Genomic DNA, 19,552 nt, shown 5'->3' on the forward strand with positions numbered 1-19,552 from the left:
GGCCACCCTTGTAACTGGTTTTTGCAAGGGCGCCCTTCAGTCTATCATTCCTCAGGCTAAATTTTGTCCTGAAAATAATTTCTCAAGGAAAAGAGTCACCTAACATTTGACTCTTATTTCCAAGAAAATTCTTCAGGATGAGTTTCCCCCTGTTTTCAACAAAAATCTAACCCTGCTTGACCGAGGAGGATTTTAAAGTAAGCTACAAACTGCGAATTTGTGAATGGACTGAAATCAATGTCTATACGTTCGTCTGCAGCAGGTGTTGAGCAAAAGAAATTCAAGACCACTCTCGAGGTAAGTAGTTTTCCAGTAACAAAATATATAAAAAGATGTGGTAACAAGTCAGCATAAACTTTAGTGATCAGAGATTCTACCACCCATCAAAGAAATCTACAACATCCTGCCATCGAATGAGAACTTCACTCCCTTGAAATGAGAAACTCAACCACATGATTCTCAGCTACAAGAAAGAAAATTTATACTCAGACATTTCGCAGTGGGGTGATATCTCAGAAACAACACTAAGTTAACTGTTCCTGACAGATGAGGGAAACAAAAAGCAATGCATTAGCATATGGACTTAGGTGGTTTGGATTTAAACTAGTCGCCTCTTAAAGTTTCGGGTCGTTGTTTGATACGTGCGGACTAGTAAACCAACGCCGATTCCAATGCCTAGACAAATGCCAAGGCCAATCCCAACACCTACCCTAACACCAGCGTTGAACCACGAAAGTTCCCCATCCTCACTTTCAATGTATTCTGCCCTCGAGTAGAGACTGTTATATTCTTCATCATCGCTCTCTTGTTTGTAGTCTCGATACACCTGCAAAAATCACTGGCAACAGTCATGCATTTCGCCAAGGGAAAAGGAGTTTTAGGACCAATTCAAATAGAATATTATCGTGCAAGAAGCATATACAAGCTAATTGGTTTCTGGTCATTCTTCAAAGAGAACAGAAATCCAACAGGCTACAAAAATATGAAGAAGATTTTAATCAAGGGCCCATCTTCCAAAAGTTTCATCCCATCAAAATTTCCAATAATATCAATATATTCAGTCTTGAGTTTGATAACTGCTAACTACACCAGCGCCAAATCAATAGAAATTTTCTATGCAACAGAACATGAGAATATCATTCACCTGGCAAACAGTTGACCCTTCCAAGAAACGTCTTTGTTGAATTTTTGTGTGGATAAATGATGATAACTAAAGGTATCAAATATTCAAATTCGATGCCAGAAGAGAACAAAATGATCCAAACAAGGGTTTAGGAATTACAAATATAAACAGTATTCCGGTTACTATATCATCAATAAAATTCATTATCTTTCAAATATGTGTGTGTGTGGCAGCAAGACTGTAGCATCTGGATTTGAATGATCTAAAAAAGGATTTGATTCCATTATAAGAGTGAATAGTATGATGCTAACATGCATCGTTTTGAAAATCTTACAATTTACGATTCAAATCAAATCTTATGCATAACAATTTGAATCCAATGATTGAATCTTAATTTGTATGAATCTTACGATTTTCAATTGAATCTTACGATTCCATCATAAATCGTAGATTCATACGATTCAAGCGATTTATCCAAAATAAGTTTTGTATAAAAGAAAATTGGACTTTCTTTCGAAAGACATCATTTCCTTTCTACATTACAAGAAGCCTTCGACATATGAATCTTACGATTTTCAATTGAATCTTAAGATTCCATCATAAATCATAGATTCATACGATTCAAGCGATTCATCCAAATTAAGTTTTGTATAAAAGAAAATTGGACTTTCTTTCGAAAGACATCATTTCCTTTCTACATTACAAGAAGCCTTCGACATCCCTCTCATTAGAAGGAAGAAGACAGAGGAGTAGGAGTTCGAGCGAATCGAACCGGTCAAGCACAGTGCATGAACTTGAAGGCATTACTTACATCGAGGTGGGAGACGACTATAACGAGGACAACACCGACAAGTTCAGTCGTTTATGATTGATATTCGTCATTTGGTCTTTGAGACTTTGAGAATTGATATGGCTTGTTTTTTTTTAAATATTATTATCCATTATGCATGGGTTTGGACGAGAAATAGATGATTAGTAGGATATTGAATGACTAATCATGGTAATTTCTATTTGAATTAATGAATTTGGATGAAAAATGAATAGTTAGCTATTTTTTATTCTTTAACTTGTTTCTAACTTTTCAAAGCATTAAAAAACTTCTTTATAATTTTTTATTGTATTTTGTTTTTGAAATGAAAAAAAGAAGTTTTATTTCATATATTATACAATTTATTATTATTATTATTGTTAAAGTATAAAAGATAAATAATGCCTTTCTCCAACAGCTTAAGCTTTTGGAGAAGTTGGTAAGTTAACATGGTATCAGAGCCAAAGGTCTCGAGTTCAAACCTCTCGGATAGCAAAAATCCACGTGCGATGGTCGGCCCAAAGTGGGACCACATGTGCCACGTGTTTGCCAAGTGGGCCACGCGTGCGGGAGAGTGTTAAAGTACAAAAGATAAATAATGCCTTTCTCCAACAGCTTAAGCTTTTGGAGAAGTTGGTAAGTTAACAATTATTATTATTATTATAAATATATATATATATATATATATATATATATATATATTATTTTTTTGAATGAATCTTACGATTTACGATACAATTTATGATTCGACCCCTATTTCAATTTACGATTCGATTCCGATTTTCAAAAAATTGCTACCAGGGCTCTTGCAAAACTTCAGGTTAATATTCCATGGAAAGCTCCAAAAAGAAACCATAGATGCATCTATTTCTCACCTATTCTAAAAATCCATCCTGCAAAAGAAGGCAGCTACCTGTGACTGATGCCTAGATTTCTATAATTATGAATCTAGCCCATCAACGCTTGCGGTTAACACCTTTTTCATGCTAATTCCACGGAATTGAGTTTCAATTGAAGGAGACCTGTAAACACTTACTACTGAAGTGGCAATTGTTTGGAGTGGAACACATAAATACCTTTGATTAAAGAATTATACAAATGCTTGACTTTCTAAAAACTAGATGTACTACTAATGCTGGAATGCAGGATATTATTGATAAATATTTAATTTCTACTTCCTAGCCCAGCTCAGCCTGATAGCCAATACCACGAAGCTAATTAGTAATTTCCGTAGGTTTCAGAATGCAGTCACAGACTACTCTAAAATGTTAATCAGAAGCACATCTAGAAAGAAAGCAAGCGACATGGTGAGGGAAACCAAAAACAAGGACTAAATTCCTATGCAAACTGGAAGAACTAATTGTAGGAGTTACGCCCTGTCACATAGTTATGGCCCAAGACCTTCAACATTAAAGCCAGTGTCCCCCCCATCCAGCTTACCCCCACACCCAGCTTACCCCCACACCGAAAGGAAAATATATGCAGAAATATATTTCTGTATAATTATCACAAACACTGGTCCTTATCTACCATATACAATATGTAAAGGAAACGAAATAGTCTATACCAGCTAAAACTTCCATTGGTTAGTTGTCACTATAAGTGTTAAATCCTCAGGTAGATTGTGGAAGTTACTCTCATTACCACAATTTGAAATCTTAATAATGACGAGTCCTGAATATACTAATAAATCCTAAAGTTGTGGCCTCATGTCCAGTTCACAATTCAATGAGCACTTCTTTCACAAGTTGAAGGTAACAACTAGTAGGAGTCATGAGAACTTTCTCAATGAGACCCATGTGAAGAAAGACATCTACAATTCTGCGTCAACCTTGTTTTTGGAAGAAGATAACACTTAATTAAGAAACAAAAGAAATCACAGCAAAAACAAGAAATGCCCAGTTACACTATCATCTCTTCCAACTCATTCCTCGGTAAGGGAGTCGGCAACATAATTAGCTTCCATCAAGTCATGAAAAAAAAAATGTCCGCAGATCTCAAAAACCTTGGAGATTCTTTTAGTATATCAACAGATCTCCATGGCCACACATTTAGCCTCACTGCACATATCTACATCAACCTGAATGAGAAGGTGTTCCAGTAAGACTGTGTCAACCTGAATGAGAAGGTGTTCTAGTTAGACTGTATAAACCTGGATTTTAATGGTGTTCTGATGTAGTACAATCTCAGATGGCTCTTGTTCATGATCCAGATTAGATCCATGTTCAAAAGAAGAGCGAAGTTGGGACTATTCCGGAGACAAGTTTTGACACACATGGGGCCCATCCTTGGCCTTGGCTTTTTTGGATTGTGAGAACTGACTGCGAGTCCAAAACTGATTATTGGGCTCAAATTTACGTTTAGTTTTGAGTCCAATAACCAGTTTTGGGCTCACAATAGGTTCTCAAAATCCAAAACAAACCGGGCCTTGGGATTTTAAACGAGTCTTTTATAAGGTTTTAAGCCATAGGGATATAATATATTTTTTCTCTAAGTTTTACTTGAGTCACTAAAGTTGATTAGAATAAAGGTCCACTTCACTCCTACGATACTCAACACATGTCACTCTTCAAGATACTATTCGCATGGTTTTTGTAAGGAGCTTTAAGTGAGGGTATCTTGTCAAAAGTGACGAGTTTTTAGTTAGGGTTTAGGAGCTTTCTAGGTTCTTTTCTATATACATGTAACTGAGTTTCGCTTTTAGGGACAGTTGTGAATCTTTTGGAATAAAAATGACAATGTGGTTATTTTATGTGTAGAAATTTCTGCATTTTTTTCAGTTTCTGAATTTTTATTTTTTTTCGGTTCTTGAAATTTGGAGTTTGCTTTCAGTTCATGGGTTTCTTTCTTGGTGAAAAGCTTTCCCTCTTTCAAAAGCCTTTGTTGCAAATATCTACAAGGTTCACAAGAGCATGTGTTTACAGTTGTAATCAACCTAGATATGATTTGTTGAGCTTCAATCATAGTTTTCTGGATTAGTGTTCAAGTAAATGAGTTGTGATCCTTTGTAGTAATTTATTCTTAGAATAATTCCAAATGTGATTATATTGCCATAATTTTGGATCCAAAAGCTACCCATCAAGTTTTGGATATTATTCTTGTCAAAAGTTTCATCATAATTTAGAGAGTCAATAATAGATTTTTTTTTCTACATCAGAGTAACAAGAATCAATATTGTGTATCAATTTCTAATAAGAGTAAGATTTCCTTCACTGTCAGTCCTATGGTATTTGGTATTGGAGCATCACTCGTGATTTGCTTACAATATTTGGTAATAGAGCCAAGATGACTACAAAAAACCCTCTGTTCTCTGTTCCTGAAATGTGTGAGAAAATTAAAATCTCGAGGAGATTAGAAAATTAATTCACCAACAAGGAAGAAGCAGGACTGGGAGATGAAGGAGAAGATAGGGCAATTTACACAATTTAATGTTGCCCTTACTCAACTTGTGCATAATCAAGAGATGCATCAAATTCTGAGTACGCAGAACCTGTAGAGAACAATTTGGAAGAAGTTGAAGAAGAGGTAGACCCTAGGTATCAATCTCCACTCAAACGGTATCCCCCTCAACAACAATTCTAGTCCAAGAATCGAGTTCTACAAAAAAAATTAACCGATGGGAACAAGGAATGAAGGTTGAGATTTCAGAATTCTAAGGTATTACAAGTTGCAGAGTATCTTTATTGGGTAAAAACAATGGAGGAAATTCTTGATTACAAGGAAGTGCCAATGCATAAAAGGGTGACGTTGGTTTCTTTGAGAGTTAGAGATCGTGTGGGGGCGTGGTGGCAATGGTGAAAATTCAAGGAGCTCGATTGTTCCAAATGACAATTCTAATTGTGATAAGATAAAAAGTTTGATGGCACAGGAACTCCTACCCTTCAATTATCGAAAAATATTCTATGAGTGACGCCATAAACTACTCAAGGTAAGGAGAGTGTTGCTCAATTCCCATATAGTCCTATAAATTGCTTGCTAGAAATCGGCTAGGAGACACCCAAGAACAATTAATTGTATGGTACTTGAGCGGGCTGAAGTCATTCATTCATGATGCTTTATGCATTCATACTTTTGGGACTGTTTTCAAGGCCCATGAAAGGCCCAAGCTATTGAGTAAATTCAAAAGAGGGTGTCATATAGACCTCCATTTCCGAGCAGCAATAGACCATATCTTGCTTAGAACTCTAATGTGCATCAACGAGGTCCAAATTAAGTTAATTTTCAGTCCTCTAAACCTCACACTAATGCTTCCCTGGCTCCACAAGTGGCTCCGTCCAAAACAGTCCCTAAGAGAGCCAATGTAAAGTGTTTTTGATGTGGAAAGATGTGACACATTTCACCTAATGTCCTCAAACTAGACAAGAGCTCCTAGTACACAATGAAATGGGAGAGGACATGTGAGAGCAAGGCTATGAGGAAGAATTTAATGAAGGTAATGGATGTATTCCGAAAGAAGGCCATATTCTTTACGAAGACTCTTATGGCACGTGCTTGGTGGGTAGGGGAATTTTAATATTACTAAAGAGGAAGAGGAAGGATATTGGTTGAGACATAATATATTCTCTACCATGTGTTATATCAGAGGGCAAAGATCCAAACTCATCATTGATTCAGGTAGTTGCGAGAATGTGATTTATCAAGAAGTGGTGAAGAAGCTCAATTTGAAGATGGAAGCATACCCTCAACCATACAAATTAGTGTGGTTGAATAACTTTAATGAGGTAGAGCCTTTCAACGGTGTTTGGTTTCATTTGTAGTAGGAAACAAGTAGAAAGATAGTATAGTGTGATATGATACCAATCGATGCATATCACAATTTGCCAATGTAAGGTGTTTTTGATGTGGAAAGATGTGACACATTTCACCTAATGTCCTCAAACTAGACAAGAGCTCCTAGTAGACAAAGAAATGGGAGAGGACATGTGAGAGCAAGGCTATGAGGAAGAATCTAATGAAGGTAATGGATGTATTCCGAAAGAAGGCAATATTCTTTATGAAGACTCTTATGGCCCGTGCTTGGTGGGTAAGGGAATTTTTTAATATCACTAAAGAGGAAGGATATTGGTTGAGACATAATATATTCTCTATCATGTGTTATATCAGAGGGCAGGCGCAGATCTACGTGTAGAATAAGGGGGGATATTGGTTGAGACATAATATATTTTCACGATCTTGCCTTTCATTTTTGAAGATGCTTCTCAAATAAAGCTTGCATAATCCACTTTTCTATTGATTGCTCTCAGTGCACATTTCATAGTCTCTGTAATCAGAAACTGTCTTGCATAATCCCTGATGCTACACGTAGATTACCTCCGTCCATGTATAAAAGGGATTTGTTCAATTCTTAGAATTAACTTCTATTTTTGAAGAGTTTGGATTAAATATATTATCTTATTTTGCCCCCCTTATGTATAAATCCGCCACTGTCAGAGGGCATAGATCCAAACTCATCATTGATTCAGGTAGATGTGAGAACGTGATTTATCAAGAAGTGGTGAATAAGTTCAATTTGAAGATGGAAGCATACCCTCAACCATACAAATTAGTGTGGTTGAATAACTTTAATGAGGTAGAACTTTCAACGGTGTTTGGTTTCATTTTTAATAAGAAACAAGTAGAAAGATAGTATAGTGTGATATGATACCGATCGATGCATGTCACAATTGGCTCAGGAGACCTTGGCAATTAGATAGGGTTGCTAGACATGATGGTAGAAAGAATGCCTAGAACTTTCAAATGAATAAAGAGAAGCTCATCTTAAAGCTTTTCAAAGGTCATTTAAATCCTGAAAGGGAAAAGAGTAAAGATGCCTTTATAGGCATGAGTTCGAGAAAGAGTTGAGAGAAGATAGTGTGGTCTTCACACTCGTTTCCAAAGGAGAAATTTCTAAACAACAAGATGCATTAAATCTGCACGTACATGGTAAGGTTGTTCTAGAATAGGATGGTGATGCCTTTCCATAGGAGCTACTTTTGATTTACCACCGGAATATTCTCTTTTCAAATATCTTGTCAGGAAAAGTAATGGAATAATTGGATATGTAGATTGTTACCATCATGTTTTCGTTGACAATTGATTGTGTTAGGAAAAAGATGATTTGAACTCAAGATTGAGTACTTTTCAAGAAGGGGTGACTCGTTTAGTACAATCTGACATGGCTCTTGTTCACGATCCAAATCAGATCCATATTAATAAGAATAGAGTTGGGACTATTTGTGAGACAAGTTTTGAAGCAGATACTATTTCCTTTAAGTTGCAGAGATATAAGGGACAATCCCATCTGCACGATACTATTCACGTGACTACTCATAAGGTTTTGTAGGGAGCTTTAAGTGAAGAAGATTTTGTCAAAAGTGGCGAGTTTTTAGTTATGGTTTTAGAGCTTTCTAGGTTCATTTCTTTACTCTCTCTCTCTCTCTCTCTCTCTCTCTCTCTCTCTCTCTCTCTATATATATATATATATATATATATATATATATATATATATATATGGGAAAAGAGTTTCTGCACAATACCTCAGGTAAGTTACCTGCGCAAAAGCATTAAAAACCCTCCCATTTGACGTTATATGTGGGCCCGTGCGGGAACGGAAAAAAAATTACGACTTTGGGTTTTCGTTTTTGAGTCGGCTCCTCCTTCCCATACCAACTGATATACGAAAAAGGGTTTCTTCTCCTCCTACTGCAAGGGATTTCCTCCTCCTTCAATCGCACAAGGGTTTCTTCCGCCTCCATCGTCTTCGAAGCTAAGAAACCCCTAAATCGATTTGGGGCTCTCTAAACCAAACGATTTAGGGTTTGATTTAGGGCTCTCCTCTCTTTCGAGTCATCTGTAAATTACCAAAGCTGAGGGGTTTTTCTCCAACCGAATTGAACTTGCTTCGCAGCCAAGCTTCCTCTCTCGAAGCGATCTAGGGTTCCGCCTCTTCCTTTGGGTAAGCATTTATTCAAGAGAAATCCCCATCTCTTTTTTCTTCTCTTCGTTTGAAGGTATTTTTGAAAAGTAGGGTTTCGACATACAAATTTCTACCCGCGGTTGATTCTGCTTGGGGTGAATCATCGTTTTACGGCAGAAACCCTACTTTTATTGAAACAAAATCCCCATCTCATTTTTTCTTCTTGCTTTCCTTTTTCTTAGGTTCTGTTAAAAAAAATCCCCATCTCATTTTTTCTTCTTGCTTTCCTTTTTCTTAGGTTCTGTTAAAAAAAATCCCCATCTCCTTTTTATTCCGTGAAAGCAAAACTAGAGGTCCAGATTTTGTTGAGAGAGAGAGCGAGCTTAGATGAGGGGTATTTCTGCTAGAATGGGTGTAAAATAGAATGAGTATAAAATGAATGTTTCTATTGAGAGAGAGAGAGAGAGAGCGTAGAAATTTCTGCGTGGTAGAAATTTTTTTCATTGGTTTACTGGTAAATGCCTTTTTATTTGCTACAGTTCTACATGTTTTTTTTCTGAATTTCTGTTTATCTGCATCATTCTCTGTGATGTTGCTGTCGTGATTTTTCTTTTGGCTTTTGGCTCTCTCTCTCTCTCTCTCTCTCTCTCTCTCTCTCTCTCTCTCTCTCTCTCTCTCTCTCTCTCTCTCTTGTGGAGGATCTTACCTCCCCACTTGGAAATTTGTATGACTTTTGCATTTGGATCCATGTTCTGATGTCTAATTTGTATGTAGAAATATGGAGATGGGGTGATATTGAGAAGGTGAGGAAGTTGATGAAAGAGATGGGAGTTAAGAAGGATATGGGTAGTAGTTCTATAGAATTAGAAGAACCAATGAACTATGTTTATGGATTATTAGCAACATGAATCTGTTGGAGTATACAAAGAATAGTCTGTTTTATACAAATTGATTTACTAGCAGTGTAAATTAACTAATAGATGGTGGATTATATTTCTTGTTAACTGGATCAATAATGCATAAAAACAAGACCTTAGCTTTTATTAGGATTGGAACCAAAATAGTAATAACACTAATGTAATCAAAGACAAATATAAGTAGTTCTGTTTCTCTTTTTTTAGTAGGTCAAATTCATTTAGAAGTGCTGAAACCTTATGGGTCTGACTATTTTTTTTTTGAATGGCTATAAATGGGTCTGATTAAACCCATAATAATCTTTTAATTTTGTTTTTAGGAGTATCGATCACTGATTATTCCTCAATCACATCATAAGCAAAAAAGGTGGTGCTCAATAAGCAAAAAAAGTGAAAAAGATCAAGGCATTCTCCTTTTCACTTGCTTGTTAATGCTTAAGATAAATACTTATCTTCCTAAAATATTTTGAAAGTTGGACATTGTCTCCATTGAGTTGTTCTGTTGTAGTTTCTTCGTCTTACCATCTTATTATGCTATAGTTTTATTTCATTTTTTGAGTTGTAATGCTGTAATTTCATACTGATGACTTTCATTTTTTGCATGACAAATCTTTTTTGTGCCATTGCTTAACTGCCTTCTATTAATTGAAACATTTATGTTGAACAGTAATAAAATGGAGGAAGATTCTTTGCAAGATTGTCGGTTGGTTGATGATGCTATGTCGCAAGCTCACGGCCTATCAATTAATGAGGTGGATTCTAATGGATTAATACTGGTTGGTGAGGGAGGAGATCAAAATGAAGCTAATGTAGTAACGAATGAAACTGATGGGGATGTTGGTGACAGAAATGAGGGCTGCAGTCAATGGGGTACTCCCGATAAGGATGTTGGTGAGAAGAGCGTAGTCAACAAGCCGTTTGTTGATCAAGTATTTGAAAGTAGTGACGATGCATATGAATTTTACCTGTCTTATGCGTTGGTTACTGGTTTTGGAGTCAGAAAATCCAGTACAAATACTTCGAAGACGACAAATGGCGTGATATGGAGGAAATTTGTATGTTCCAAACAAGGGTTTAAAGGTAAGGATAAGAGACAGGTTGGCAAGGAAGTGCAAGAGCGTCGCATTGTCAGAAATGGTTGTAAAGCGCTGATGGTGATCAGTTCGAAAGATGGGAAGTGGATAGTGAAAGCTTTTGTGGATGATCACTCTCATAGTCTCATGATCTTACCTCCCCACTTAGACAACGATTGCATCGGTCCCATAATCAATTATTTAAGAAGCAAACTTGTAAGAATTTGATAGACGATCTCCATGGCACTGGAATGCAGGCTGTCAGAATTGCAAAGACTATAAATGTTAGATCCGATGCAGCATATGGGGTTATATCAGCAAGCCAGGTGGCATCCCATTTGAAAGTAAAGAGAAGAAATAATATAGGCCAAGATGCTGTACTCGTAGCCAAACGCCTTCAAGAGAAACAGTTAGAAGACTCGGGCTTTTTTTATTCTTTGGAGTTTGAGAGTGATGGGACATTGCGCTCCATGTTCTGGGCTGATCGTCGGGCGAGGGATTCTTATGTGACTTTCAGCGATGTCATTGTATTCGACGTGACCTACACGACAAATAAGTATTTGATGCCCTTTGCACCATTTGCAGGAGTGAATCATCACAAGCAAACCATCCTTCTCGGATGTGCACTCCTAGCGGACGAGACTGTCGAGACATTTAGTTGGCTATTCCAGCAATGGTTGAATTGTATGTTTGGGATAGCTCCAGGTGCTATTATAACTGACATGGATGGGGCAATGAGAAATGCAATCAAAACTGTCTTTCCGAATACACGTCACCGTTTCTGTTCATGGCACATTAGAAAGCATCTGATGGAGAATGTTGCAGCCATGCGAAATTCTGAAAGTGAGTTCAAGGACGATTATAATCGTTGTATTTATAGGAGAGAAATTGAAGAATGTGAGACCGAATGGGAAAAATTAGTTGAGAAATATAAAATTGAAGAGAATAGTTGGCTTGCTAAAATGTGGGACATACGGAATCACTGGGTTAATGCATATTGGAGAGATACATTCACAGCGGATATGAGCACTAGTGGGCGTAGTGAAAGCGTTAATGCTTTCTTTGATGAATTTGTGAACCAAAAGACAAATTTGGTTGAATTCTTAGATCAGTACGATAAGGCACTCATTGATCGCCGTAAGAAGGAATCAGAGGAGGATTTCAGGTCAAAAAATTCAGATGCTGTGTTGTGTGGAAGTAGCTCATTGGAGGAAAAAGCTGCAAAACATTATACAAAGGAAATATTTAAACTATTCAAGGCTGAGTTGCTGGGTAGTGCTGACCTTTGGCATGAGAGGGAGACTAGAGATGGCACTATTACAATCTATAAAGTAGGGAGAAAGGGTGATTTTGAGAAGAAGAAAGGGCACATGGTTGTGTATAATGCTTCTGAAGGTATACGGGCGACGTGTGATTGTGCAAAGTTTGAGACTTTTGGAATATTGTGCAAACATATAGTGCACATTATGGACAAGAAGCATCTAAGTTCTATTCCCAACCACTATATCTTGAAGAGATGGACAGTAGATGCAAGATATCAAGTGGTGGGTGGAGCTTCTACAAGTGAAGTAGGTACGGATGGCGTAACTCCATTTGAAATGTGGTGCCTAAAGGCAAAGCAACAAAGACTGTTAGAAGAAGTTGCTAATGATAAGGCTCTTTTCAAGAAGTTAGATGGAATGTTTGATGCTATGTTGGTTGAAGTTGAACAACGAAAGAAAGAGAAGCAAAGTGAGTTGCCAATCATTGGCAGCCAAGTGCAGTCGAACTATGTATCCAGTCAAATACCTGAGATAATTGTTCGAGAACCACATGTTGTGAAGACAAAGGGCCGTCCAAAGGTTTCTACACGGTTCAAACATCCGATAGAGACCGCCCAAAAAATAAAACAGCAACGAAAGTGCAAAAAATGTGGGGAGTTCGGACATTATTTCACAACATGTAAAAACAATCCTAAGGTTTGAATCTCTACCTATGCATTTTTTTTTTAATCCTAAGGTACATTTTCAGTTTTCTAAATATGTGAGCTAATATATGTAATCTTTTTTCCTTTAATGCATGTGCAAATAGATGCCTGCAATGCAAGAGGGAGAGAACGAGGGAGTGGAAGAGGGAAATCGTTTCTAAAATGTAATGGTAAGATGGCAAGCCAAGTGTAAATGATTGTTTCTATTTGTGTCTTAAGTAACCTGTTGTAATTCATTTTCTTGTTTTCATTACAGATATACTGAAATGTTCGCTGTTCATGGAGTTTGTTTCAGGTTCATGCCACTTATGGGAGAAAGCTCAGGAACTTTGAATGAGAAAATACAAGTTCAGATGCCACTTATGGAGTTTGTTCGCTGTTCATGAAATGTTCGAGATGTTTCTTTTTATTTGTTTAAGTAGGGCCATGTCAATATACTCTGTCTCTATTCTCAATATACTCTAATTCCTACTTTCGAAAATCTCATGATTAACCTTAACAACCTTGATTCTTGGAGAGTTTCCCACATTTGGAGAGTAGGAAACAGAGCTGCTGATTTCCTTTTGTAAAGGGATCCCTATTCCCCTCTCCCTCATACATGAAGATCTCAATGTTATTATTTCTAAAGATTGTTCCGGGATGCTATATCCCATGTTGTAATCATCTTCTGTGTTCTTTTTTTTCTTTTTCGGGGTTGGCACTCATTGGCAAATAATTTAATAGGGGAGAATTAGGATAATTTTTAAGGGAAGGATTCAGTCTTTGGGATGAAGGTGGAATATACTTTTCAATGAACTGTCATTTACATTTTACTGTACAGATGGCCCCTTGAGCTATATGCTCAATTCATAGTCTTCTGTGTTTTTTAGAGGTAGCCCACTTGATGAAATCTCAACTTCAGAATCAGATCCGCCCATGCGCAGCGCAATAGTTTGTTCCTCGACTGACAGTTTTAGACAAATGCTTTCGTTACTTACCATGTTGTACACACTTGACTACTGTGTTACCACCTATCCGATTAAGAGGGTGAGGTTTGCTTGATCCATTAGGAAGTATATGTACATGCTTCATCGATTGAAAGGCCAAGTAGAAGAATGTTTTGGAACACCAACTGGTGAGCACACCCCATCTCTTTGGATTCTGAGTATATATAATTTGAACGCTCCCAAATTATATACAATTAGACTCTATTTTGTTCGATGTAAAATGGCAGTAAAACCAATTTTACGCCCACTTTTAAGTGGAAAAATGAGCGTAACTTTTGTTTTGCACTCATTTTACGTTGACAGAAACAGAGCATCACAAAAACTTCCCTCTCAGCCCATCTCTCATAACTTACCCCCACTAACATACCAGGGAATATTTTGTTCATGGTTGCCAAACATTCCCTTAACATCATCCAGTGGGGTTCGAAGCAAGGCAGGGTTGGGATCCACAAATCAATGGTTTAAAAGAAAGTCGTCCCCACCTTGAGGCCAGTTAGAGTGGGGCCCAGAAATAGCAATGGTCAAACAATCTGATCCTTCAATGTGATGCAATGCAAATGGACGGTTAAAACAAAACTGGAAACCATGAACTACAAATTGATCAAAGTAGAAAAGTCAAACAATCCAAAGCAGGGGGAGTGGTGATGTAATAAAATTTGCTATGGAAATACACGCCAACATTCATCCTGTAATAAAAATTGTTATGAACTTCTTCCATGTATAGTGTTTCCTTTTCTACGAAATGATAAGGCCACAGACATAAAACAAAGCTCTTCAAATGCCAACAGTTGCCATGAGTTCCTATCAACTCAGTCCCAAATGACCAAAGAAAAAGGAACACAGAAAGGAGGGAAGGAAATACAAAACCAGTGTTCTGCCCCCCACAAAATCTTTTTCTTACCAAAAAACTACAAAGCCTGGATCTCCAAATTAGTGTGGTCGACACCATTCTCAGCAGTCTCCTGATTTTCGACCATATTCATCTCTTGAACAGGAGGTGGGTTAATGATGGTCATGGGCATGACAACATTATCAGAGAGGCGTCCCTTCATTTCCCGGTGCTCTTGACAGAGGGCACACCAGTGCAGGCAACAATGAACCATGCATGGATCACATGGCGAGTTCTGCAAGCAATAACAGTAGAAGAAAAGAGATGGGGATTTCTCTTGAATAAATGCTTACCCGAAGGAAGAGGCGGAACCCTAGATCGCTTCGAGAGAGGAAGCTTGGCTGCGAAGCAAGTTCAATTCGGTTGGAGAAAAACCCCTCAGCTTTGGTAATTTACAGATGACTCGAAAGAGAGGAGAGCCCTAAATCAAACCCTAAATCGTTTGGTTTAGAGAGCCCCAAATCGATTTAGGGGTTTCTTAGCTTCGAAGACGATGGAGGCGGAAGAAACCCTTGTGCGATTGAAGGAGGAGGAAAACCCTTGCAGTAGGAGGAGAAGAAACCCTTTTTCGTATATCAGTTGGTATGGGAAGGAGGAGCCGACTCAAAAACGAAAACCCAAAGTCGTAATTTTTTTTCCGTTCCCGCACGGGCCCACATATAACGTCAAATGGGAGGGTTTTTAATGCTTTTGCGCAGGTAACTTACCTGAGGTATTGTGCAGAAACTCTTTTCCCTATATATATATATATATATATATAATTGAGTTTAGTTTTTGGGATAGTTCTTTATCTTTTGAAATAAAAGAGCTTGGGCTTATTTTCTGTGTAGAAATTTCAACAGTGTTTTTATAGTTCTTGAATATTTGCAGGCTTTTGATTTCTGTTTGTTGGTTTCTTTATTGGACCTCAAATCTCTTTATAGTTCCCTCTTTCGAAATACTTCGTTACAAATCTCTGCAACGCTTTCTAAAGCATTGGTCAACAGTTGTAATCAACCCAGATCTGATACGTTGGACCTCAAACATAATTTTTTGAATTAGTATTCAAGTAAACGTGAGTTGCTGAGATCTTTTGCAGTTATTTATTTTTAGAATAATTCCATACTGATTATATTGTAAGAAATGGGGATCCAAAAGCTACCCATCGACTTTTAAACATTATTTTTGGTAAAATTTTCATCATAATTTGGTATTAGAGCGTCAATCATAGATTTGTTCAACATCATTTGATATCAAAGCAACAGGAATCAATATTGGATATCATTTTTAACAAAAGTTAGATTTCCTTCACTATCAATCTTTCATTATTTGGTATGAGAGCATTGTTCGTAGATTTGTTCTACATTATGTTCCCAGTGAAAATGGCATTCTTTAGGCTCACATAAAGAAAGAGATTGCTTATGAAAAACTTAGTGAAAATATATAAAATTTGTCTACTTCAACTAATAGGTCATATCATAACTAATCAGAAGAACCCTCAGACCTGATGCTTTTACAGAGCACTTTGAAAAAAACCCGGATCGTGTAAATCAATCTATGCCCACTGCATGTCCTTATCGGAAACAAAGAAACAGGATTCCACCTATTTCGCAACATAAAGAGTCTAATCTGCTACATTCACTGCGGGCTTCTTTGAAGGACATAAGTTGTTAAAGCAACAAATTGACGGCCTAAATGTATAACATTTAGTATGGTTTCTGTAAAGAGCTTTTGTGCAAGGAGCCGATGAAGAGGTAAAAGATGTCGAGAGCTGATTCACTGCAGGAACACAGATCACGGTCGTGTCATGATGGGTCCGGCCGGCATTAGAGGAGTTTTGAGAAATGATTTGGGGGAGGTTTTATGGGCTTATGGTGGACCCATTGGGGTAGCAGATGCGTCAGAAGCAGAAGTGAGAGCAGTTTACCAAGGGTTAAAACTAATTGATCATCATCATTTGGCTTCCTTGGCTGTGGAAGGCGACTCTTTAAATGTAATCCAATGGTTGAAAAGATCAAAAAATCCCCCATGGAGATTCGTCAATTATTTTGATGAAATGTCAAATAAGATTGGTTCATCGCCACTAACATATTTGTATGTGAAACGATCCGCGGATTTGGAGGCGGATGGATTAGCAAGGGAGGGAGTATCCAAAGACTTCCGAGCCCGAGCCAATTGACACCCTTAGAGGTGACTTGATATGTGTGTCCAGAGTCCGAACTCCAGATACACAACAATAACAGTGCTAATATTTCTAGTACGGTTGATAGAACGAAAAATCCATGGAGAAGACCTAGAATAGAACACACTTCATGAAAGAATGAAAGGTCATATTCAACAAGGTAGTTGAGAACTATAAAGGTAATTATGTTTATGTGGGTTCATGAGAAGAGAAATGTTAGAACATATCTGACATTATGATATACAAATTCATGGAATAAGATATCAAAAATAGGTCAAGATTGGCTATAGAAGCTCCAGAATGGGTTCTTTATCATTCCTCGAAAGAATTTTCAAACATCCCATGAAAGAATGAGTTTTTCAAGCTCCTACATTATTTTCTATGGCGTTTTACACTCAGAAATGTAATCACCAAAGAAGAAATTAGAAACCCACAAGACCCAAGGGAAATTTGAAGAATAAGCACTAAATTTAGTAGCTTGGGGAAAATCAGTGTAAAAAGTTGATCACATGTGTATACTGTAAATCTTAGAATCCAAATGATGAGTAACAAGATGACAAAATAACGGTTCTATAGCCAGCCCAAGAGTTATATCTAGATGTAGGCAAGTTATCAATAATAAGATCGATAATATCTTATAAAACACAACATTAAACCAGAAATTAACATCATTGAACTCCACCAACAGATTACTGATGTCGTTATCTCAACTTTTCTTCTGCCTTCTTTATTTTCCAGGATAGCTCTACTACAGAGCCAATAAAGCTACAATTTAAATATTTATGTGATTTCCTTTACCATCCAAACCTAGATAAGGCATTTGTAAGAGGAGATTATAAGCCAAAAGACAAATCCAAAATCAATGTCAGATTCTGATAGACCATAGAAACAGATTCAGAGAAAATAATAATATTCTATTCCACATTATGGAAATATGTACCATGCCCATAACCTTACCCATGAAACAAAAGATTCCATTGCCAGTCTAAGCATAGCAAGACATGCATTTATGTAATAAAACACTCCCAAAGATAGACATCTGGGAACCCATAGAGAACAATGCCATGGCATGGTAAATATACAATAGAAATGGTGTATAAACCATGCTAAATTCTTCTCAAGAAATACATTACACAATGCAAATCAAGAAAAGGATATCTGCAATGACTAAGACATGCACCATGGACACCAAGTAAAACTCAAGATAAACAAATCGGAGTCTGTTACTAAGTACCTGCATAGCAAGATTAGACTGTACATCTTTCTTGCTTTCGGTTGTCTCATACTCCGGGATTGAATCCAATGTTCCCTTCCTGTTATGTTTCCTTCGAAAGCTAAGCTGAAGAGTCTTGGTCAAGATGATAGGTGTGCCCAAGAAACAGCCCGCAACATAAACCTCCACAGTTGGTGATAGCAATTCAGAACACATATTTTGTTTCCCCCTCAAGAAACCCGTACCAACAGTCATCACCGACTGGCAATTCATGCTCCATCGCTTACTATGGTTTTTCGATTCCCCAACACAACCATTACTGTTATACATCTCCAAGACTCCAGAGAGCAACAAATCGTCTTTATCATAGACCTCAAATTTGACACTCCCCGTCATCCTTACACTATCTGTGCTCACAAATGTGGCTTCTTCAGCTTTCTTATCAACCCGGTCTCTTCTTAGCAATGAAGAAACGCCTTCGGAGTATATGCTACTTCTCCCGCCATTCCCTTCGAGGAGGGTATCAGGGCTCAAAGGGATATGGTTGAGAGTGAGATACTCTGGTGTTGATTGATCAACCTCGAAATTGCTCACCCTCACATAAAAAACCCTTAGATCAAACCAAGATGACAACTTGGGTTGGTAAGTAGACGAGTGTCTAATGATCTTCCGACTAGGATCCGCCGATTCTTCAAGACCAGCACTTTCATAACAACACTCCATTGTCTAGTAAAATCCTCACCAAGAGATTCTTTCACATCAACACAGATGATGATGAGGATGATGACTTGAAAAGACCATCAATGAACTACCAAGAAAGGCGTTGGGTTCGATAGTCTGCAAAATAAACAACAGCACAGGGTTTATACAAAAACTTTTTTCGTATAAGAATCAGACAAGAAATCAAAAGGAAACAGAAAATGAAAACTGAAAGCAAACAATTAGAAATCCAACTGCCTAGAAATATGCCAGCAAACCAAAAGAGCAAACAAACTAAAAGCAAACCAGTTCAAAGGAAAAGGAAGAAACCCAGTTCAAAAGGAACAAAATACCACATCAAAAAGTAGAAAGAAAAGAAATATGATACCCAATTCAAGGGATGAAAGATACAGTTCGGAGGAACAGATGTGAAAAAAAAAAAAAAAGTAAAAAGGAAGAAAACCCACCTTTTTCCTCTCCGAAAAGAAGGGATCGATTTAGGAGAAAAACAAAATGAAAAAGGAAGAGTTGATTTAGATAAATCCACTGACAAACTCTCCAAATTCTCTCATTAAGAAACAAAAAGCTGCAGATACCAACAAAATTGCCGGCAATCGATCGTCACAGCAACGTCATACAACGCGCCAATCGGATCATACAAAACCACAATATGTATTTCTCTTTATTTGTAAGCAAAAAACAAAACCTACCTCAAATTTATTTCATCCACAGACTCTCCCTCTCTCAAATGCGTCTAACAGCTTCTTATGGCTTCCCAAGTCAAAAGAAATAGAGATTTTGATTGTAGCCGATGAAGAAAGAAAT

The 19,552-nt window shown here is 37.3% G+C and overlaps 1 protein-coding gene and 1 long non-coding RNA gene across 4 annotated transcripts; one reads left to right on the top strand and one right to left on the bottom strand.

Moving 5' to 3' along the window:
• Positions 1–292: 292 nt before the first annotated feature.
• LOC143850974 (Erythronate-4-phosphate dehydrogenase family protein) lies at positions 293–19,509 on the bottom strand. Of its 3 annotated transcripts, none has more exons than XM_077360282.1 (3): positions 19,438–19,509; positions 18,050–18,865; positions 293–826 (listed from the first exon to the last, which is right to left on the bottom strand). In XM_077360282.1, exons 2-3 carry the CDS (start codon positions 18,749–18,751, stop codon positions 599–601), a joined length of 930 nt encoding a protein of 309 aa, XP_077216397.1. In that variant the 5' UTR covers positions 18,752–18,865; positions 19,438–19,509; the 3' UTR covers positions 293–598. The 3 variants fall into 3 exon arrangements, with proteins under 3 accessions (XP_077216397.1, XP_077216396.1, XP_077216398.1); XM_077360281.1 differs by lacking the exon at positions 19,438–19,509 and adding an exon at positions 19,195–19,393; XM_077360283.1 differs by lacking the exon at positions 19,438–19,509 and adding an exon at positions 19,116–19,174.
• LOC143850976 (uncharacterized) lies at positions 12,361–13,406 on the top strand. Its single transcript, XR_013236147.1, has 3 exons — positions 12,361–12,771; positions 12,884–12,949; positions 13,075–13,406. It is a non-coding gene; the product is annotated as an uncharacterized LOC143850976 (long non-coding RNA).
• Positions 19,510–19,552: the final 43 nt, after the last annotated feature.

Source organism: Tasmannia lanceolata, unplaced genomic scaffold (genome assembly GCF_043159265.1).
Source record: "Tasmannia lanceolata isolate RefF3 unplaced genomic scaffold, GAP_Taslan_0.1 ptg000018l, whole genome shotgun sequence".
Classification (NCBI taxonomy): Eukaryota; Viridiplantae; Streptophyta; class Magnoliopsida; order Canellales; family Winteraceae; genus Tasmannia; species Tasmannia lanceolata.

Bases quoted from the DNA above. Each gene is read 5' to 3' on its own strand.
- LOC143850974 (XM_077360282.1), bottom strand. From the start codon at position 18,751: ATGGAGTGTTGTTATGAAAGTGCTGGTCTTGAAGAATCGGCGGATCCT. The intron at 827-18,049 runs GTACTTAGTAAC...TGATTTTTGCAG, and splicing joins AGTCTAATCTTGCTATGCAG to GTGTATCGAGACTACAAACA.